The sequence below is a fragment of the Sparus aurata genome, chromosome 13 (genome assembly GCF_900880675.1).
Source record: "Sparus aurata chromosome 13, fSpaAur1.1, whole genome shotgun sequence".
Lineage (NCBI taxonomy): Eukaryota > Metazoa > Chordata > Actinopteri > Spariformes > Sparidae > Sparus > Sparus aurata.
The window spans coordinates 25126788-25148699 of record NC_044199.1 but is presented as its reverse complement, the minus strand read 5'-3'; the positions used below and the strand labels follow the sequence as shown (position 1 = coordinate 25148699).

Here is a 21912-nt window from a genome sequence, read left to right as displayed (position 1 = left end):
TTATTTGTATACCTCAACTATAAGAGACAAAATGAGAAAAAAAAAATCCAGAAAATCACATTGTCTGATTTTTACAAAATATATTTGCAAATTATGGTGGAAAATAAGTATTGGGTCAATAACAAAAGTTCATCTCAGTACTTTGTTATATACCCTTTGTTGGCAATGACAGAGGTCAGACGTTTTCTGTAAGTCTTCACAAGGTTTTCACACACTGTTGCTGGTATTTTGGCCCATTCCTCCATGCAGATCTCCTCTAGAGCAGTGATGTTTTGGGGCTGTCGCTGGGCAACACGGACTTTCAACTCCCTCCAAAGATTTTCTATGGGGTTGAGATCTGGAGACTGGCTAGGCCACTCCAGGACCTTGAAATGCTTCTTACGAAGCCACTCCTTCGTTGCCCGGGCAGTGTGTTTGGGATCATTGTCATGCTGAAAGCCCCAGCCACGTTTCATCTTCAATGCCCTTGCTGATGGAAGGAGGTTTTCACTCAAAATCTCACGATACATGGCCCCATTCTTTCCTTTACACGGATCAGTCGTCCTGGTCCCTTTGCAGAAAAACAGCCCCAAAGCATGATGTTTCCACCCCCATGCTTCACAGTAGGTATGGTGTTCTTTGGATGCAACTCAGCATTCTTTCTCCTCCAAACACGACAAGTTGAGTTTTTACCAAAAAGTTCTATTTTGGTTTCATCTGACCATATGACATTCTCCCAGTCCTCTTCTGGATCATCCAAATGCTCTCTAGCAAACTTCAGACGGGCCTGGACATGTACTGGCTTAAGCAGGGGGACTCGTCTGGCACTGCAGGATTTGAGTCCCTGGTGGCATAGTGTGTTACTGATGGTAGCCTTTGTTACTTTGGTCCCAGCTCTCTGCAGGTCATTCACTAGGTCCCCCCATGTGGTTTTGGGATTTTTTGCTCACCGTTCTTGTGATCATTTTGACCCCACGGGGTGAGATCTTGTGTGGAGCCCCAGATCGAGGGAGATTATCAGTGGTCTTGTATATCTTCCATTTTCTGATAATTGCTCCCACAGTTGATGTCTTCACACCAAGCTGCTTACTTATTGCAGATTCAGTCTTCCCAGCCTGGTGCAGGTCTACAATTTTGTTTCTGGTGTCCTTTGACAGCTCTTTGGTCTTGGCCATAGTGGAGTTTGGAGTGTGACTGTTTGAGGTTGTGGACAGGTGTCTTTTATACTGATAACGAGTTCAAAACAGGTGCCATTAATACAGGTAATGAGTGGAGGACAGAGGAGCCTCTTAAAGAAGTTACAGGTCTGTGAGAGACAGAAATCTTGCTTGTTTGTAGCTGACCAAATACTTACTTTACCAAGGAATATACCAATTAATTCATTAAAAATCCTACAATGTGATTTCCTGGATTCTTTCCCCCCATTCTGTCTCTCATAGTTGAAGTGTACCTATGATGAAAATTACAGGCCTCTCTCATCTTTTTAAGTGGGAGAACTTGCACAATTGGTGGCTGACTAAATACTTTCTTGCCCCATTGTACATCCTGCCCTGCCTTCATGGTTGTCCCACCCCTCAGGTAGCTTCTTCAGGCGTTGGGAGGCCCAGAGTCATCATTGGCACCGGGGGTCAGTACTACATATTGGCCTTGCGTCTCACGTGCAAGGCCTATAAGAGGTACTGGCATGCTGACAAGCCCCAGTGGTTGGAGAAGCTACCAAAGCACTTCAGCAACATTGTGCCAGCTTTCCTGATGCACAAAAAGGCCATCTGCAAATCAGTGATGGATGAGCTGAGGCGCAGTGGCAAATCTCCGGAGGACATGGCCAAGCAGTTGACAGAGGTGCTACATCTGAAGTATGAGAGAGCTCACCTGGCCTACCTGCTAAGTGTCCAGAACATCAGGGATGCTGAGGCAGGGGTTTATGGCCAGCGCACCATCACTGGGCTGCTCAGACAGACAGACACTCCTGCTCCGTTTGGCGGCTACTCGGACGCTGATGGCTGGTGTGGAGTGTCTGTGTCTTCACACTATCTTGTCAGCTGCCTGGGCCATGAGTACCAGAGGCAGAAGGAGCTCCTCACTCTGCTGCTCCAGGGGACCTTTGGACAGGCACTCAGGTCGGATCATACCCGCAAAGTAGCTAGGAAGGTTGTGCTGTCGTCCGGCACAATGTCTTCCTACGCTATCATGAACGAGAACTGGATGATCCTGAGCTGGGTGATGCTGCAGTCCGAGTTTGACCGCTCACTCCAGCCTGGCTCAGCACTGCACTGCAGCTGGAGTGGAGAAGGCCGGCTACCAGTGGGTGGACAGGTATAAAGAACAAACGCCACTTCCAAACTGTACTAGATTTGTTGTACAGCACATAGTTATATATGGTCTTTGTGTCAGCTTTGTTATTTCATTTGCACAGATTTTCATTTTGTAATCTGACTCTTTTTGTTAGGAGTCCATATAAATAACAAACAGTATTAATTGATAGTGAAAATATAGCAAATTGTGTTTTTCTGTGAACATTATTATTATTAATTATTATTAATTTCGTACAAAGATATTAATATAATGTTACAGCTCTAATGAAATGTCTTTATAATGTTTAGGGACTACTGTGCTGCCTTCAAGGTCCTGGATCCTGGGGCTCAGGACCACCTCCTGTGGGACTGCTGGAGGACCACAGAGGCCATTGTTACTAAGGCCACTTCTGGAAGCCTGGAAAACACCTGTGCCTCAAGGAGCAAGTTTAATAAGGACATAACTGTCAAATTAGACTTGTTCCACTGCATGCAACGCTTTACCAGGGGGTGCGTCTCTGAACACCATCCTCTGTTCAGCTCCTTTTGCCAGTTCCTCTCTGCAGCTTTTGTTATTGTGGACCAGAGTGACCTCCAGAAGCTTAAGGACACTTACACCTTCTGTGGGATCTCTCCTGCAAGCTTTTCCAGGCCCAGGCCATGACTGGAGTAGCCTGATGGAACTTCAGAAGACTGGTCAAGTCAAGTCAAGAGATCTTTATTGTCCCCGGAGGGCAATTTGCGGTGCAGCCAGCAGCAAAAAAACAACAATACAACAATACACAATTAAAAAAACAACAACATGGTTGACATGGGACAACGACACAGGAAAACAATTAACATCAATTCAACAACAAACAAACAAAGTGCAACAGGACTTGAAGCAGCCTGATGTGGAGCTGCCAGCAGTTTTGCAGCTTTCACACAGGGACACAGGGTAAAGATTTGGACTAGAGTACGTGGAGCCAGGCTGCCGTCCTGTTCTTTTCAACTGGAACAAGGAGACACAGTCGCAGTCCTCTTCCCAGGATGAAGTGCGCCACTGCCTTGCCGCTGTCGTGGACACAGATGCTCAGGTAATACAGAATAATCACTTATTGTCGATTACTGACCGACCAACAGACTGAGTGACTAAATCACTACATTTGATGCTATATTTCAGGAGACCAGTGGAACTGTCCAGGTGGATCCCATGCCGGTCCTGTCTTCCCAGCAGTGCTCTGAAGCCCAGTCCCAGCCACCCTTGACACCAGCATCTGCTGCCGCAGTGAAAGCAGAGACGCAGTATTTCATGGACACAGGTCATTCAAATTACCCACCTACCATCCCTCATACAGAACTAACAGTTAAACACAAGCATGGACACTTTGGGTGCAATGAATATCATGATGGTTATATTAATATATTGTCAATAAACAATAATGAGTGTTAGTAATAATGAATGTGAAATGTAAAAACCTATAAGAAAAACATGAGTAATTCAACAAATTGAACTTTTCTTTCTTTTTATTTAACGCGTCACATCTCACACAGAATTGTTATATTACTGCAGTATAATAAGAGTCTACTGAAATGTGACAAAAAACATCATAATAAGCATATGCTTGATTCATTTTATTTTTTTAAGCCTTCCAGGGGTAGCATCGCTGCCCGTGTCCTCCTTTCCTCGAGCCACCCGCGCTGGACCCATCAAGGCAGGAGGCCTTGTTCAAGTCCTGGACCACAGCAGGTGGACAGCACCGATGACAGCTGCCATCGATGGACTTTTGATTAAGCATCATGGAGCTAAAGGTCTTTTGAGGCAGGTAGATGCAGATTATGCTGCAATGGTGCATAGGGCTTGCACTGACCCTAACAGCCTCCTGCATCCAACCACCTGCCAACATATCTCCAAATATGTGAAGTATCTGGCAAAACTGAAAAACACCAGCTCATCGCTCAATACCAGCCCAGAAAAGGTTGTGGAGACGCAGCAGCTTTGGCAGAGTTTGACCACAGGCAGCCAAACTGTGACTGTCACAACCCTGCCTCCCGCAACAGTTAACGCTCCTCCCGTGGCAGTCTGCCAGGAGGTGTCACTGAGCCGTGCCACAGTGGAGAGGATTGTGACAGACATCCTGGAAAAACAACAACAACAACAACAGCAACAGCAGCAGCAGCAGCAGCAGCAGCAGGTGACCAGGAAGTGTTTAGCCTGTGGTCAGCCAAAGTAGCGTTATCTTGCTGATGGCTGTTCAGTTCATTTTTCTTTAAAGGTTCTGCCACCAGCCACTAAAGCAGGGTCTCAGCAGCCCTCACAGTCACACCTGCTTCCCCGGCGTGCCAGGGAAATACATCTACTGTCCCTCCAGAGTCTTTTCCTTATACAAGGAGCAGGGCATGGTTGAGGAGATGACCTAGGGAGACTTTCAACAGTCCCAGTTCTTTGAGACTGAAAGGGACAGATGGGCTGCAGAAAAGAGGAAGTGAGACAGTGTGGAGGAAGACACTATTTACTGTATATATTCAGTATATCTGTTTGAGCCTGTTGGTTTTGATTGTGTTTGTTTAATTATTAGGAATTCTGTTATTGTTAGCCAGGAGGTGGTTGAATGCTAACATAAGCTGTAAATACATCTATAAAATATGTTGTTCTACTTTGAAAAATGGCCCGATGTCCCAAAGGATTAATACTATTCCATCTTTTTTTCATTCACTGATCAATTGATAAGCACTGGAATGATAAAAATGTGTCAGATTCTCTGTGTTTATACAACCTGGATGGATGTGACAGTCATGTGACAAATAAGAGAAGATGTGAAGAAATGCTCCTCACACACCTTCACACAACAGCCTGCAAAATGTACAAAAAGCATGGGTTCAATCCAGGTAACATACATTGATTTTCACTTACCCCAGTTCTTTGAGGCTAAAAGGGACAGATGGGCTTAAGAAAAGAGGAAGTGAGACAGTGTGGAGGAAGACATTATTTACTGTATTCTGTATATCTATTTGAGCCTGTGGACTTAATTGTGTTTGTTTAATTATTAAGAATTACGTTCTTTTTAAAAAAAATTCATTTTATACTCTGCATATGCATACAGAGTCAGTTTAAACTCTTATGCAGTCTACATATTTTCATGTTCATAATGATTGCATATCTAAAAAAATACTTTTATTCATCAGTTTTTTAAATAAATATCTTTGAAATAATTGCAATAATTCTGTCTTTCTTAATAGAGTCTGCAATAATGACAGATAATAAGTGCTAAAGCTTGCACATTCATGAGCTCAGGTGTAAATATCTCTAAAATAAACAGTTGTTATCCTTCAGAACTATTACCAGTATTTGGAAATTAGTCTTATTTCCACAACTTATTCAATGGTGGCAGCTGTTTCTTAATTGTTTATTTTAACAATGTATCAATAATAATTACCATAATAATTTTAGTACTATAGATATAACAACACCAATAATCATAATAATAATAATAATCACTACTATTATCATTTCTATTGTTGTTAAGTTTAATTCAACCTTGACCAGTAGCTCCATATAAAAGGACCATTCTTTCAAGTAGCATGATTATCTGTCGTTTAATATCAGGTGACATTATAACCATCCTAAAGATTTATTGTTTCAACATGATTTATCCAAATATATGTGATCAAATATCTCAATAAATGTTAGAATGGATCGGATGTGATGGTTTTTAGTTGTGCACTCACGCTGTAGCAAAACAAATCCGAACCAAATATAAGTGTTTTTGTTCGGACGAGGCGAGACGCGAACCCGGGTCCGTGAAGGGGCTTCTTCTTCGTTGAAAAGGTGCTCTACGCCTATCCGCGGCTGGCCCTCCGCGTGTTAGGCGAACGTGATAACCACTACACTACGGAAACTGGTGCTACCCATTGGAAAGGTGACAGACTTTGAAAATGAATGCTGGACACAGAACTACATAGTGTGATTTCTATGTTATGTGTCCACAATGGCTAACTTTGGAAGAGACTATAAGTAGTCTGAATAAAGCCTCATAAAATTGGCATGTCGTTTTTGAAAAAAAGGGTGGAAGCAGCAACAAGACTTCAGAGGCCTGTACTGCGAAGGGGGCTCAACATAGCCAGGCTTTGTGCTCATGATGCAGCTCAACAAAGCCCCAAGTCCCCAATCAGAGTTAAACGGTACTGCGACGATGGTTATCAACTTAATTTGTCATGTCCGGTTCTCTGCTTTGTGCTCTGCGCGCGTTCACATAAAAGGGGGCGTTTGACGTCATATTATTCTACTTCCGTGCGAAAATGGATCGATCCCGGGCCACATATTTTACTCAAGATGAGCAGATTCTTATTATGCAAGGCTATGAAGAATTCAAAGAAACCATCACGGCAAAAGTAACACTGTCGCCGCCAATAGAGCGAGGGAGGGCTGCTGGCAGAAAATTGCTGACCGTGTAAATGCGTAGGTTAACAATGATTAATATTATGATCAATATTATATTAAGCCCTTAGTGTTTTAATTTCTGAAAGCTCAACATTGTGCAACTTTAACATATTAACCCTCATTCATTTGAAAAATAAATAAACTGAAGCAACAACTATCTTTTTTCATTTTTGAATGATGTCTATATTGTTTTCACATTTTACTGATCTCAATTATAGAATGCGCGTGTGTGTTTAATTGAAAGCGAGGCTGAGTGTGCATAGGCTATACATGTTCAGTGTTTTTTTTTTGTATCACTGTGTCGGGATGAACAAGCAAATGTAGCTACTGTCCCTGTACAATGACAATAAAGACCTTTTTGACAGTGAAAATAGCTCAAGCCTGTAAGATTTGTGTTTGGGTGTACACTGCCCTACAACGGGTGAAACGTTGATCAATTCATCAGTTTATTCATGGCCACATCAAAGAAATAATTAACTTTACTCATTATCTGTGACAAATAAATACTAGGTTGGCCTAATTAATATTTCATATAGCATTTTATTAAGATGTGGGAGCAGCAGTCGGACATGGCAGCAAGTTAGAGCCAAATACAAAAACATCATTCAAAGTGGTATGTAGCCAAGCTGCCCCATCATTTTCATCATCAGTGTGTGTTCTTGCTCAGATTTTCTGCATCACCAACTGAATGTAAGTAGGTTCCCGTGGCAAAAAAACGAAGGGCTACACAAACAGTTTGCCCAACAGTGAGCGCACAGCTTCTTCGAGTGGCATTCCTGATACTCGGCTCAATAAGTGAGCAAATGCACCGTATTCCCTCGGCTGACAATCTATATCGCTCATAGAGAATTTCATCAGGAAATGCCAGCGGATCAGCGCGATCTCGAAGAAGCTGCTCACGTCGTAGTGCTGCCCGAATTATTCTTGCTCCCAGGTCCACCGGGTTCTCAATGATTGCTGACATCATCTCCGAAAGAGTTACACAGTGAAACAGCGGCGCTTTTATAGAAGATTTTAAGCTGAAACTCTGAACATAACCTGGTCGGGACCAGGTTATGAGCAAAGCATAAGTTACCATGGTGATCTAGCCGGGTTAAAAGAGAGCCACCTTTGTAGTACAGGGAGGCCTGGCTTTAGACTCAACATACATCGCTAACCCACTAAACTGGCTTCGTAGTACACCCCTCAGGACCGTTAAGCCTGGTTTATGCTTCTGCGTCGCGGCGACGGCGTAGCTACATCGTCGACCCTACGCCGTCATTGAGCATTCGAAGTTCTGCGTCGAGGGAACGCGTTGTTCTGCAATTCACCGCCAAGCCGCTAGGGGGGTGTGGTTGTGTCTTTGTTTGGTTTCGGGGGGTTCATATCGGATTCCTTGGTTTTCTTCCGGTCAGACAGTAAACAATGGCAACTAAAATGGAGCGGGTGTTTTTGGAGATGGAGCTCGTGGATATTGAACAACAAATGCAAAACTTTAAAAATGGCGGTGTTGTTATACTGTTGACCGGAAAAGCAACTGCCGGAAATGACGTTCTGAGCGGACCAATCACAGTCCTTGCCGTTCGCGTCTCGACATGATGCGTAGTCAGGAATTTTTTGGAAGCGCACGTCAGGCTACGGCGTAGGGTCCGCGTAGGGGTCTGCGTCGACGACGTAGCTACGCCGTCGCCGCGACGCAGAAGCATAAATCAGGCTTTAGTGTAACTAGTGCATTGCCCGTAGGAAGCATGTTTTCCTAAAGAAAAGTGGGAGGTTAAGTAGCTTTTTCATGGATGGCCAAATGAGGCTGTGTTTGAAGGTGGGACGTCAGGGATATAATTGGCTGTTTTTGACTAATTTTGATTATACCATTATATTTCACCTTAAAAACTATTTACCTTGCCTTACTTGGTGTAATTATTTTTAGCACAACCTCACATGTGTTACTGTACAGTTATTTTTTCATTTTAAGGTACTATATTAACACTATGGACCTAAAATCACAAAATAACATAAAATCAGAGTAGAAAAAGTTTGTTTTTTTACTGTGAAAACCACAAATATGTTTAATGAACCAATTGCATTAGTTATAATGCAAATATAAATTGTTGTTTACTAAATTGGTGCATAAGTTTTTGAAATTTACAAAGTTATGTGTAACTATTTACATTTAAATGCAGGCAATGCTTCAGGCTCCTCAGCTCATTCCTGCCTGTTCCACATTCAGCCGTCTCCTCCTTGGTTTGCCTCACAACACGACTCCACTACTCACTAAACACACTACACCAAACACTACATAACACACTAACTATACACTCCAAACACGCTATATGTCACAAATCTCTCAACTCTCAAAACTCGCTATCTCTGTCGCTGTCTCCAACACATCACTGCTGCTGTCAATCATCCGCCGATGTCCCTCCCACATCTTCCTGTTCCTCAACAACCAAACTTGCTGCTTGAACACTTTAGTGACAAAGGCACATTTTTACTGTTTCTTCTTGCACCAGACATAAAGCAAACGTAACGGCAATGTTAGCGAAAAAGCGTGTTGGACATTATTTACCCTAAATCCAGTTTTGGACGTGCCAGTGCATCTGCTCCGTCAACTCGGTAGGTAGGCCGTGTGGGTCGGTTAGCGGCTAGCAGCTAGCTAAACACAAACATCCACAGATTCCGATCCCACTTTGTTGACCGCGCGTCTCCGGATCTCCTCAGACCCGAACAGACTCGGTCTGGACTTGTTTAATCTCATTACAATCCACAACAGTCAGTTTAGATGAACAGAACAGAATGGGACCGAACCGCCTGCAAAATCCCGGTCCAGCTCGCGCCGCTGCAGGTATAAATCCACTTGTGACAAAAGCACATTTTTACTGTTTCTTCCTGCACCAGACACAAAGCAAACGTAACGGCAATGTTTGCGAAAAAGCGTGGTGGACATTATTTACCCTAAATCCAGTTTTGGACGTGCCAGTGCGTCCGCTCCGTCAACTCGGGCGGTGGGCCGAACATCCACAGCGCGTCTCCGGATCTCCTCAGACCCAAACAGACTTGGACTTGTTTCATCTCATTAATCCACAACAGTCAGTTTAGATGCACAGAACGGAACCGAACCGCCGGCAAAATCCTGGTCGAGCTCGCACCGCTGCAGGTATAAATCTGCTTGTTTCTTCAGGGAAGTCGTGGGCTTGAGCTCTGCAGTGATTGGCTCTGGTGCGCGCGTGGCCACTGTGTGCAGTGATTGGCTCTGGTGCGCACGTGACTGTAGTGGCTCCGGTGGACAATGCTCATGGAATTTGTAAAGCATTTATGAAATAATGTATTAACGGTATCATTGCAGTCCAAGCAAATGCTAAATTGCACGCCACTGAACCACACAGCAGCCATGTTGAAAGTCTCAGGTCAGTCTGATCCTGATCCGCAGAGATATTTGACACACACACATATACACACACAGACAGACAGACAGAGATTCCAGGTATTATAGATAGATGTTGTTACCCTCTGCACCAACACTGTTCTGTTAGTGGAGTGTCTGGTCATTAATGGCTATTTGTCTCCATCTTGTGGTTACATCAGATTCCCCAGAAATACAAATGACTCTACAGTGCATAAGATAACAAAGAACTAGATTCACCCTGAGGAAATTTCTGTGTCAGACATTGATACAAAAATTTACAGTGCAATAGAAAAACCAGTAACAACCATTGGGATCAACGGGTCAGGGTCACGCACTGGGTCCAGTATAAGAAAAAAGGGAGTATACGATACAAACTATAAAGTGTTTAAGGAGTAAATGTAAAAACTAGGGCCTAAAACAGTAACAACAGAAGTAAGACAAGTTAAGTACAAGATGAACTAAAAATGAAATTGACAATGACATTGAAATTTAAATTTTGCAGTGATATTGAAAAGTAGTAAAAATTATATTGCAAATGATAATAAAAATATGAGTTTTAAGAGAATGCAGCATCTATACATACTTTTGAATATATGTAGAATTTACTCTTACTGTACTTTTGGTACATTTATTTCCAGACAATTACTTGTGATACTCAAATATATAGATACTTCAAACTTATTTTAACTTTTAAATCACAAATTAAACTCCACTTTTATATACCAACTTCTATGTGAAGTCATCCTTTTAGATTGAATTTTTATCTTTATCTTTTTCTTATTCTGAGTTGTGTAAATTACTGTTTTTGTTGTGTATGTTTTCTTTTACCTATTTCTGTAGAGTAGCTGACATTGTTGAGAATGTAGGATAGGCAAGCTATTAGCATTTTGCTTCTGCTCAAGCATGCACAGTAACTAGTAACCTGTTTATATTTATATATAGTGTTATGTCTGATGACTGAATAAAAATACCACTACACCATCTTTTACCTTTTGCTAAAACTCAGCGTAGTCAGATTTCAGCTCATTAGCAAATCACACAGGTTCAAAGATCGTCTATAATACGTATTTTTGGTTGTGCTGGTACGTGTAAAATCCACTGAGAGTGAGACGTCTTTATTTGTATCCCTTTTCCTCCTGCCTGCCTGTCACTTGCGCATGCGCATTAGAACGCCGCTGATGGTGATAGAAATTATGGCCGTCGCGATGCAGACAGAGGATTTTCCTTACTTACCTTCAGGGCCGGCGGAGGGTATGGCCTTTTACCAATTTAACGTTTATTTTAAATGAACTCCACGTCGGTGCACTCAGTTACAGCTTTGGCTCATTAAGCTTAAAATGCCGCTAGCTTTCTGTAAGCTAACATTAGCCGGCATTGCAGAGTGAGCGGAGAGGGGTTGCTAAAGTATGCTAAGCTAAACTAGCTGTAGCCGTTTCGCCTCCAAGGTCGATGAGAGCATGTCTGCATCCGATGTTGCTTCATAATGATTGTGAATCGATTCCCCTGCTTGTGGTCCAGTGGAAACTGAAGGAAGCATCTCCATGTTTGGGTTAACAGACAGGCATGTTTTAGGCCATGTGCAGGTTGCACTAAGCTAACGTTATAATCCCATTCTTGCTCGAGCACTCAGCATTAGTGACACAAGCAAGCCACAAGACACATGTCGCTAGTGAACTGCTGAAGGAACAGCGTTTTAGCTAAAGTTTGCATGAGTGTTCTGTTGTCTCTAGTGTTTTAATATTATATGCATCTGAAGTCTGATATTTGCTCTGTCAGTCATTTGTGCTGTCAGCTTTGAATGGGCCATCGTTGCCAAATGGTTGTACTGCAACACCATTTCAGCCCATTTGTATGACTTCATTTATCACTGCAGATGTGATGTCAAACAAACTAATAAATGCAGTCCCAGCAGCCAACAACGTGATATAGTAATTGTGGGCTATCACAATATTATGCTGTTTTCCCGTCCCTGATCTTAAAAGGGCTCTTTTTAGTTTTTGGAGAAGAAGTTTAAAGTCCGAATTTTGATATTTACAATATTAATGAGGTATTAAAACAAACACAGAACTATTTACTTTTTCCATAACTGGATAACTGAATAAACAAGCTGTACTGAGAAGAACATTAGGTCCCCGGAACACTGTTTGAGATGAGAAAGGTGGTCGGGTCCACCACATATAAACAAAGTAAACAGTATGAAAGAAACTACATAGTGCACCTGTGAGGCTACATTAAAGCACATTTTTATCATTGTTGTTAGTTAGTATGTGGAATGAATAGTAGACCCCAGTACCTACTTCTTTATTATCCATGCATTGGCTGCAAGAATAAAAATATCTAATGAAAGAATCCTCCCAAATTATTGTTAGTTTATTTATAGAATGAGAATTAGTCAACAATGTCATGAAATGGTTGATGTAAACAGATTTACCGGCTATTTACAGGCCGTATTACAAAGGAAGTGTATCAAATAACTTAAATACAGCTCCATCTCGCACATAATGGGCAAAAAAAATTAGCACTGGTTCTCTAGCTCTTTAGGTCTTGTGAGGAATGAATAAGGCTGTTATATATATTCATGCAACAACACTTGTGTCTGAAAGCCTTAAAACTTTATCTGACAGATGAAAGTGATGTTACGCATTCCGTCTCTCAAAGGGCTTATTTAAATAACTCTTCTTCAAACCGGCTAAGTAAAAGGCACCATAACATCCCCTGACTTAATACTTGTCTTAATCATATCTGCCTACTGCTTCGCAACTTATTTTCATCACATGTCTGACACATGAAGATAACTTCATTTCCTAGATATTTTGAGCTAAGAACAATGACCCTGATTCACAGTTCGGTCTCAAACATGCCACTGTGTCTGCGAGTGTGCTGCCTTGCTGCTTGTCAGCGTACTCTGATGTTTTGCTAACGTGTGCAAGGGAGATAGTCTTACATTTACCAGGCAGGAACATAATGTGAAAGGGAGCTGTTTAAAATTAAAAGGGGCCTTGTTTCTAAAAATCAGTCTGTTGGAGTTGGACACTGCTGAGCTGTATTATTCCCTTAATAAATTAATCTTGAGCAGTGCTGTTGTTTGAACTTTTGCCACAGATGTTTGTGTTATAATTACATTTTCCCAGAAGATGTAACCTGATTTAAAATGTCTTTCTCTCTCTGCAGTAAATAAGATGATAAAGGAGCATGGCGACCTCTTTTCGGACTCCCAGTGTAAAGTCTGCAGTGCCGTCCTCATTTCGGAGTCTCAGAAGTTGACTCATTATCAGGTCAGTGAGCCCACAGTCTGCTGCTGCTGCTGTTTCAGTGTCAAGGGACTTAACCAATTTTAGACACCGCTACTATGCTCATTGATACAGGGAGAAAACAGCAAGATTATTAGCCAGAAGGTTTGAATATTTCAATCAGAGAACATCACATTGATTTATGTTTTATTATTACTGACAAGAGCATGTCTACATTAAGTTAGTGAGGTAGGTAGTGTTACAATGAAATTCCTTTTTTATTCCCAAGTTTTCTAACAAAGGATAAAAATGTTTAACCCAGTAAGACCTAGGGCACCCATTAAAAATGCATCCTAAAATGTAAGGCATTGATTAAAAGCCCCTTCTAAAACCAGAGGGTTTTCTGCTCTAATCTTCATAAACCAACCACAATGCATTTCTCCAGTCAAATATCTTGAAAGTGAACACATCATTGTAAACACACTGATGTCGCATCGGGCTCTAAAGGGAGAAAAAATGTGATTGCTCCATCCAGTCTTCTTAATGGGTTAAATGAAAACAACGTCCTTTATTATTTGTGGCTGTGTAAACTAAAGGAGTCAGAACAGAGGTTTATCCAGCTGAGGCTCATGTTGGCCGTGATGCACAACAAGGCAGATGACAAATACAACCTGGAAACTCTTGTTTAGACACATTTTCACATTTAAAACAGCACTTTAAAATGACCTTAGTTTGAGTAGTAGCTGGTTGTGAGTTTCACTGCTGGTATTAAGACTGCACAATATATCTTTTCAATATCAACATCGCACTATGGGCATGCGCAATAGTTCTTTCACAGGAAGTGCAATGTAAAGTAAGGCAATTGGCCACTTTGTAATATGCGTCCAGACATAGTAAAGGCCTTTTACGGCCAGCGGCTAGGCTAAACTAAAGGTCTATCTGTGATGGGTCATGTTTTGGGCATTGTCAAGGCTCAAACCCTTACACCCAGAGAAAGGTATGGTCTCATGTTGAAGTTAAGAGTCTTGAGATAACCTCAGTTTTTTTAATGTGTTTTTCAAACCTGAATGTTGACATCAACTAATTAACTTAATTGACTTAACTGCAAATTAGATATGCAACTTGCAACAAAAAGAAAACCAATTGTAATGTCAGTTTTTTCCAATATCATGCATACCTATTTGGTACCAATATGCTATTTTTTTTAAGGTCTACAAAACATTTTACCAGACTTGATTATGTGAAACTGTGCAGACACAATAAATGTCTGTTGTTTTTCTCTTGCCAAAGTCATTCAAGTGGAACACACTGATTATCAAAATGCAGAAGCTGTATCTTCCCAGTGTGCCCAGTCATCACAAAAATCAAATGGTGAAAATAAGTTGAATGCAGTGGACTGGGATGCTGATGGTTGTTGTCCACTTTGTGATAAAGATCTGTGTTTTTGTTTGCAGAGCAAGAAACATGCCAACAAAGTGCGGCGTTATCTCTCCATGCAAAATGAGAAGGAGCCAGCTCTGAAAAAGTTGAAGCCATCATCGGATGACAGTGTGAGTAAAATGTTCTCAGTTTTGCCAGTTAATGTCAGCTGAATCCAAATAACTGTAATCATTTTGTTTTTCCAAAGTGATCTTGAGCAAACTGAGCTGCTTCTTGCACCACATCAGCCATCACAGAATTTCACCATCTAATAATTTCTGCAAGGAAAGTGCTGAGTCATCAGATCAGATTGAACTCTGGCATGTAAAATTTCATGCTATATCAGAAAGAGCAACATCGCTTTGCTGCAGCGCATATAAGGGCAGCAAATGACAACAGTATTATTTAAGATTTTGAATTTATATATATATTTAAGGTGATCTTGAACCCAAATCATTTAAATTGTTGTCTGAGGGTTCATGTTTTTATTGGGTATTTTAATTCTAATGGTACATCCTCCATGTGTACAGATCCTGAACCACTTCATTAAAAATGAATAGATATATTTAAAGGAAAACAGAGACTGAGTGTTGTATATTCAATATAGAGTAACACATGCACAGGTGAAAAAGGGAAAATTACTGGTTGCTCTATTTAACAATAGTAGGCAAACATTGCTCCTGGAAAACTCGACAAAGGATACTTGCAGAAACAATCTAAGCAATCCAAGAAAGAAAGTATTGAAAAAAGGAAGGAAATATTAAAAAGCCTTTATTATAGTGATTAAATCATTGGAAGTGCAATCATCAAAGAAGCCAACATGCTGATTTTGTGATGTCAGCAAAAATGTTGTGCCAAATGCAAATTGAGTGACTGCATCTTGTTCTCTGGAGTTCGGATTCCCTACTTCATGTCCCATGAGTGTTCTAACCAAATTGTGAAAATCCTGCTGTTTCAGCATTAAAATCATCTAAAATGTCAGTGAGAATCCAGTATTGGACTTTTAGTTTTAGAGAACAGATGGTAGTGATGACATGCAGTTCATCTTTTTTTAACAGGACAAGTGATGCCTCTTGTAGCCATAAATGATTCATGTTGCTGTTTATCTTTGTCAGCAGGACTGTAACAACGGAGTCAGCGACAGGTCGAAGGTATGCCATGTATGTAACATGAACTTCTCCTCTCCTGTGGTGGCCGAGTCTCACTACAAGGGCAAAGTTCACGCCAAGAACCTGAGGATGAAAATCGGCCCTCAGGCACCAGGTATGTATTTGTTTATGATTTTACTAGACCTCCAGCTAGTTACCTTCATTTTTCTTTTCCCTAATGTCATATATTGCATTTCCATCATGCTGTAATTGTATCTCCACTTCAACAGTAGCCTCCCAAACACCACCAACAGCAGCTCAGCCGAAGAAGAAACCCGTTGATGAATCGAGCAGTGTGCCGGCGACGGGTGGTAGCAACAGTAACAACAATAACAACCCCGACCGCTTCTGCTCCATCTGCCAGGCCTCCTTCAACAACCCACTGATGGCCCAGCAGCACTACGTGGGCAAGAAGCATAGAAAACAGATGACCAAGATGAAACTGATGGAAACATATGGCCCTTCCACAGCACCAGGTCAGACCATAGAATCAAAAAACCTATGACTCCTTAAGAAGATCAGTACAAAATTAAGCAATAATTCTCTCGTCTTCTTTTTATGTGCTTTCAGCTTCCACACTAAAGGGTTACCCATGCACCATCTGCAGCATCGAACTAAACTCTGTGGAGCAGTACCAGTCTCATATCAGTGGTGCCAAACACAAGAACCAGTAAGTGCACACACGTGTTTTTTGTGAGAAAAGGTTGTTATGCTGGATAATCGATTGTGACATTTGCAACATTTTGTCAAATTAATCGTCCTGCTTCTGTATTAGAGGTATTTTTGTTGGTACATGCACCAGGTTTCTCCACAGGGGACTGACCATCTCCAGACACTAGGCCAAGACCATAGAACAGACTTACGGACACATTCAACCTTTATCTGCCATCTTTGCTTAGTGTAGAGGATGCTTTGCTGGCTACTGTTGTGCTGAGGTGAAACTCATTCTGGCTGTATCAGACGGAAACTCTCGTTACAGAAACAGAATAGTCCATTTGTGGGAGCAGATTGTCAGTGAATGTTGCAGGCGAGTGTTGTGCTTTTATCACCCTTTGTGTTGTAAGTTTTATACTAGCTGTTTGATCAGCGTCTGCCACCATAGTAGCTCTTTTCACACAGAGACGCCGCATTATGGCGGTTCGCCAATTCTTTGTCGTTGGTTGTTCACACAGAGCCAAGCATCTCCCCTGTAAAGATGAACTAGTGTGTAATTCACACAGAAAGCTGGCGCTGAGGCACCTTAAGAGGCGTAACGGTACTGGAGACTGGAGGAGACCTATCATGATCTGTGCACCGAGATCCACAGCATATTATATGAATGATGATGCCATTTTCCAGAGAACTGATTGGTCAAAAGGCAGCGATTTTAAATGTTGATTTGTTTTCTCAAACATATCCTGCTCCAGAGCTTCATAACACTGAAAACCCTGCTTGGTAGTACAGGGCTCAGATCATATTGGATGGATATTTTGGTTACTTCTGTGTCCTCATAGAGGACATAGTCCACACAATTACATCAATGTTAGTGGCAGAGACACACAATGTGAAACTGAAGACCTACTGTTAATGACTAATAAGTTAATGACTCCTGGCTCGGTGTTGTGTATCGCATCACATCTACAAGTTGATTATAAATATTTTGACCAAATTAATCTGGTTTGTGGGAACCCAACATTCGTATCTCATAATAGTCTTAAAATGTATCTTCTTTTTTTTCCAGAGTGAAAAAGTCTGGCTTAAACACTACAGAGAACCAAGAAGCAGCAGAACAATCATACGGGGGCGACAACCAGTACACTCCTGCAGATGACCAGTATGCCTCTGTGGACGACCAGTATGCCACCGCAGATGACCAGTATGGGCCCGCAGATGACCAGTACGGGCCCGCAGATGATCAATACCCAGCTGGAGATAACCAGTACGCTCCTGAGGACACACAGTACACAGAGGAGGACCAGTTTACTTGAGGCTGGGCTGGGACAGACTTCAGTGGCTTCAGTCAGGACTTTGAATGACACAACAACCAGCCCCTTTAACACATTAACATCAGACTTCATGGACCTTCAGCCCCTGTCAGAGTCTCCTCTCCGTATGTTTTCCCCTCTGATCCACAAGTTTGGACCCTGGAATACACCCAATATGATATTTTATCATATTCCCAACTGAAAAGGTGAAAGAATGTGTGTTTTTGTTTTGTTTTGTTGTTTTCTCCTGGAATTAACAAACTTCAGTTGTCATTTCTAAAGAATGTCTTCGAGTGTTCGACTTCTGTTCGCTTCTGCTTCTGTTGCAAACATGAACTGACTGACTGAAAACTGTTCTCTGTATCGGTGTACATTAGGGCTGGCTAGCATGTGAAAATTGTCGACACTGGTGCTGATACGATCAGTGGTTTACTTCAGGAATATAAGCGTGTTTTTATACGAAACCCTTCATTAAACAAAAGAAGCCAGTTACATGTTAAAAGGAGCAATTCAGTAACTTTGCCTGAACAAAATGCTGTCTATATCAGGCAAAATTATGATTTAAATCTTTATCACTGTAATTAGACAATTGAGACAAAGTCATTAGTAACCAGACAATGGAAAATCTGCTCTGTGCTGGGCAGTCCACACCAAGAACTATAATTATGATGGTTTAAAAAGCATTCTGGATAGCGGCGTCCACACCACAACAATAATGACAATGGGGAATGATATTGTTGGGATCACCTTTAGAGCAATTTGATAAACAATAAACACTGACAGCCAATCAGAATGCACCCGAAATTACAGGGCCATCATTCTGCTTAAATTTGGGTACATTTTCAACAAGATAACGTTAAAACGTTAGTAGTGCCTATAATGGTTTCTAACTGTAACGGACCTCTTTTATGCGAGATAAATAAAGGCATTTGGGAGACACTTTTTAGATGGTCCACTCTCCTAATCCAGTCTTGGATATTTATGTAACTTATCAAAATCCTTATGTATATTAGGCTGAAGCTGATGGAGTCTCTGAAATTTGTTTTGATGTCCTTTACAACTCGCATCAAGAGTTCTAGATTCTCCAAAACCTATGTTTTGGTTTTTTTTGTGTCTCTGTGCAGCAGTAACAGGTCTTCAATGTCCATTTTGTTCTGAGATGGCGAAACAGCTGGAGTATGTTCTTGGCACCACTGTTCACAAAACGTAATTGTCCTTCAGTGTAGATGCTCACAATTTAAAAAAAAAATAAGTTTTAAGTTATTGTTATAGTTCCTGGTGTGGACATACCTTGAAATGACGTGATCCGATACTTATATCAATTCTAATGTTGATCAAATAAGTATCTCAGCCGTAGATTACTATTTGACATCTTATTTTTGATCCAATACTGACCCTGACTGAAAACTTTTGTTTATAAAGTTTAATTATGGTATATATATAAAGCCCTGTCCACATGTACACAGGTATTTCTTAAAACAAAGCTTTTTTCTCTGGTTTAGTCTTTCATACACACGTAAACGGCGTTGTAGGTCACTGAAAACTGAACTTTTGGAAAACTACTTCAGTGTGTAGAGATATTCAGAAACACAGTTTTTAGTGCTAACATCTGGCCTTTATCCACGTTTGTTGCATCATTTGCAAATGTGTTATCATATTGGAGTATTTCAGTTTGCACGTTGATAGAATGTATGTTATATTGTTTGACATATATATAAAGACACAAACCAACATTGATATTCGGCGATGGAAAAGTGATACAAAAATCACTGCTCACAATATTTTGCTGACAAGTTATCCAAGAAGATTCTGTGAAGAGCAGTCATGTTTCCATGCCTCATTCATTGTGTTGTCTGTAGCTAAGCAACCGACTAGACATACAATCTGCTTCCTGGTAGAACAGCATGCACATCCCCGGTATACGTGAATGGCCGTGAGATATGCATTTTCAGGTGTGTTGTATGGACAGAGATAATTTCTGAAATGGTGTCAAAATACTTGTCAAGACAGAGATTTTTTTATGTACTTTTTTTTTTTTTTTTTTTACCTATTTCCTTAAATATGTGTATGTGTGGACTAGGCCTAAATTGAATGTGACTCCTATAAGTGATGTGATTTGATTAGTTAGATTTTGTATGAAGAAGGCGTATCACTCTGTTAGACAGAAACACTCACTCTATTCGCGGTTGTACAGCAGTTTTGCATAGTGAATGCTCTTGCCTCACAAATGATCTTTGATGAGAACAGACACCAGCTGCAGAACGCACTTTAACTTGACAACATACGTGTGTCATTCTGGCCATGTTTAACATTGATTAGCAATAGCTGATAAAATGTCTCTGAAGTCGCTGATGGCTTAAAACAAGAAGCTCCTGCTGGCATGTTTTGGATGTATTTGTTAGTGTCAACGTAGCGAATCAGTCGGACACAGTGGAGTATTTAAATCGCTATGCCCCTACTAACATCTAACTAACATCTTGTAGCAGAGCCACATGCAACCAACGAAAACTCAAAGCAAAGCTGCTTTTTCAGTCCATGTTTCTCGTTCTTTGGTCCACCTGATTATCATTCTTCTTATTATTATTATTATTATTATTATGTTACACTGATTTCAGAGATCCTAAATGAGACCCTCAAATATTACAAAAAGTACCAGTCTGTCAATGATGAGCATTTTGTAGAAGTTGATGTCATTTTATAAAAACTAGTTTTCAGTTTCAGAAGTCTGGGCAGTAATGGAGAGATGAAAGGGATTATGATGAACAATTCAAATACGGTCCTTGTATTTGAGAAGCAGTGGTTTTATTACAGCTGTGAGTTAATAAAAGTATAAGCTTTTTTTGTACTGTTGAGTTAAATGCCTGGTTGAAGATGAAAGACTTTTAAATACTTTCCCTCTGAGTTGTCCAAAATGGAGCTTTATAGATTCTAGAAGAGATTCGTAGACGCTCTCTAAGATCTGTAATTACTGTCAATACCAGAGATTACAATATTTAACGCAGCGATTTTCAACAGTGATGTCAAATTAGAAAGTGATGTCAATTAGAATAATTTTTTAAGTCCATTGGTCCTCATACAAGATGATTGGTTGACTATTTTAGTATTGAATGTCTGCAACCTTCTGGCTAAAGAAAAGATTTTTTTAATGTAATTTATACAAAGAGGGCTCATACATTAAGTATAGTACACAGTGTATAAAAGACAAATGGCCTTTCTTTTTTCACCCTCATTGTTTGTGTGCTAGGTGTTTTGTGATTACGAGTTACTTTCAATATAAGTTGTGTATAACAGAGGGAAAAAAATGCAGCAAACTTGCATTAAATAAAAGAAATGTTTAAGAGAGTTTGTTTGTTCCTTTTGTTTTTCCTCAAACATAAGTCATTTGGTGGAACTTCACTTGCTGCTACATGAGTGTAAACATGTCTTCCAGTGTAAAAAGGAAGGACTTGATTTAGATTTGATATAAGATGAGCCACAAAGTTTAAAGTAATAACAGGTGAAGTCAATAAAGTTCAGCTTGTTACAATGCAATGTCTGCTGGGAAACCTTGAGTCCTGGTGCCACTGCAAAACAAGTATATCTTCTCATGACAATGACACTTTATGATGGCAGTGGTCTATCCAGTACAACATGCCCTTCAACCCCACAAAAACTGCTCAAATATGGCCGAATAAAACCCAGCAGTACATGTCATTGAAACAAAATGAGTAATGTTATTCACTTCTTATGTTAATGTTTTAATGTAACCCAATTGCCAGAATAAATGCTTCTGCAAACCACGAAGATGTTGAAACTTTGCATGTTTTTTATGTTGCAACTTTCTTTCCTTAGCTTCCTTATTAATTTTATTTTGTGACAAATCTGCATCTGGTCTGGTTAGGTTCAGGAAAACGTCATGTTTTGACTTGAAATGGAAAAGGTTTCTAGAGATTTTAAGGATAGTCAAAGCTAAACAATGACTCATTACAATCACTGAAACTTTAACCAATGAGCAAGAAGAAATTGGTGTATAGAAATGGCAATGTGTTTGTGGTAATTTAGAAACACTGATCTACTTTTCAGACACTTTTACAGTC

The 21912-nt window shown here is 40.6% G+C and overlaps 2 protein-coding genes across 3 annotated transcripts; both read left to right on the top strand.

Moving 5' to 3' along the window:
- Positions 1-1416: 1416 nt before the first annotated feature.
- Positions 1417-6382, top strand: LOC115593706 (uncharacterized). The gene is made up of 4 exons (XM_030437304.1): positions 1417-2295; positions 2583-3349; positions 3436-3574; positions 3901-6382. The coding sequence occupies exons 1-2, from the start codon at positions 1432-1434 to the stop codon at positions 2673-2675; spliced, it is 957 nt and encodes a 318-aa protein (XP_030293164.1). The 5' UTR covers positions 1417-1431; the 3' UTR covers positions 2676-3349; positions 3436-3574; positions 3901-6382.
- Positions 6383-11224: 4842 nt separating this feature from the next.
- Positions 11225-21616, top strand: znf346 (zinc finger protein 346). 2 transcript variants are annotated; one of them, XM_030438636.1, is made up of 7 exons: positions 11225-11326; positions 13247-13350; positions 14760-14855; positions 15843-15987; positions 16103-16348; positions 16443-16542; positions 17593-21616. In XM_030438636.1, the coding sequence occupies exons 1-7, from the start codon at positions 11233-11235 to the stop codon at positions 17837-17839; spliced, it is 1032 nt and encodes a 343-aa protein (XP_030294496.1). In that variant the 5' UTR covers positions 11225-11232; the 3' UTR covers positions 17840-21616. The 2 variants fall into 2 exon arrangements, with proteins under 2 accessions (XP_030294496.1, XP_030294495.1); XM_030438635.1 differs by having other exon boundaries at positions 15840-15987.
- Positions 21617-21912: the final 296 nt, after the last annotated feature.

Bases quoted from the DNA above. Each gene is read 5' to 3' on its own strand.
- LOC115593706 (XM_030437304.1), top strand. From the start codon at position 1,432: ATGATGAAAATTACAGGCCTCTCTCATCTTTTTAAGTGGGAGAACTTG. The intron at 2,296-2,582 runs GTATAAAGAACA...TATAATGTTTAG, and splicing joins GGCTACCAGTGGGTGGACAG to GGACTACTGTGCTGCCTTCA.
- znf346 (XM_030438635.1), top strand. From the start codon at position 11,233: ATGCGCATTAGAACGCCGCTGATGGTGATAGAAATTATGGCCGTCGCG. The intron at 14,856-15,839 runs GTGAGTAAAATG...TATCTTTGTCAG, and splicing joins AGCCATCATCGGATGACAGT to CAGGACTGTAACAACGGAGT. The intron at 16,349-16,442 runs GTCAGACCATAG...ATGTGCTTTCAG, and splicing joins TGGCCCTTCCACAGCACCAG to CTTCCACACTAAAGGGTTAC.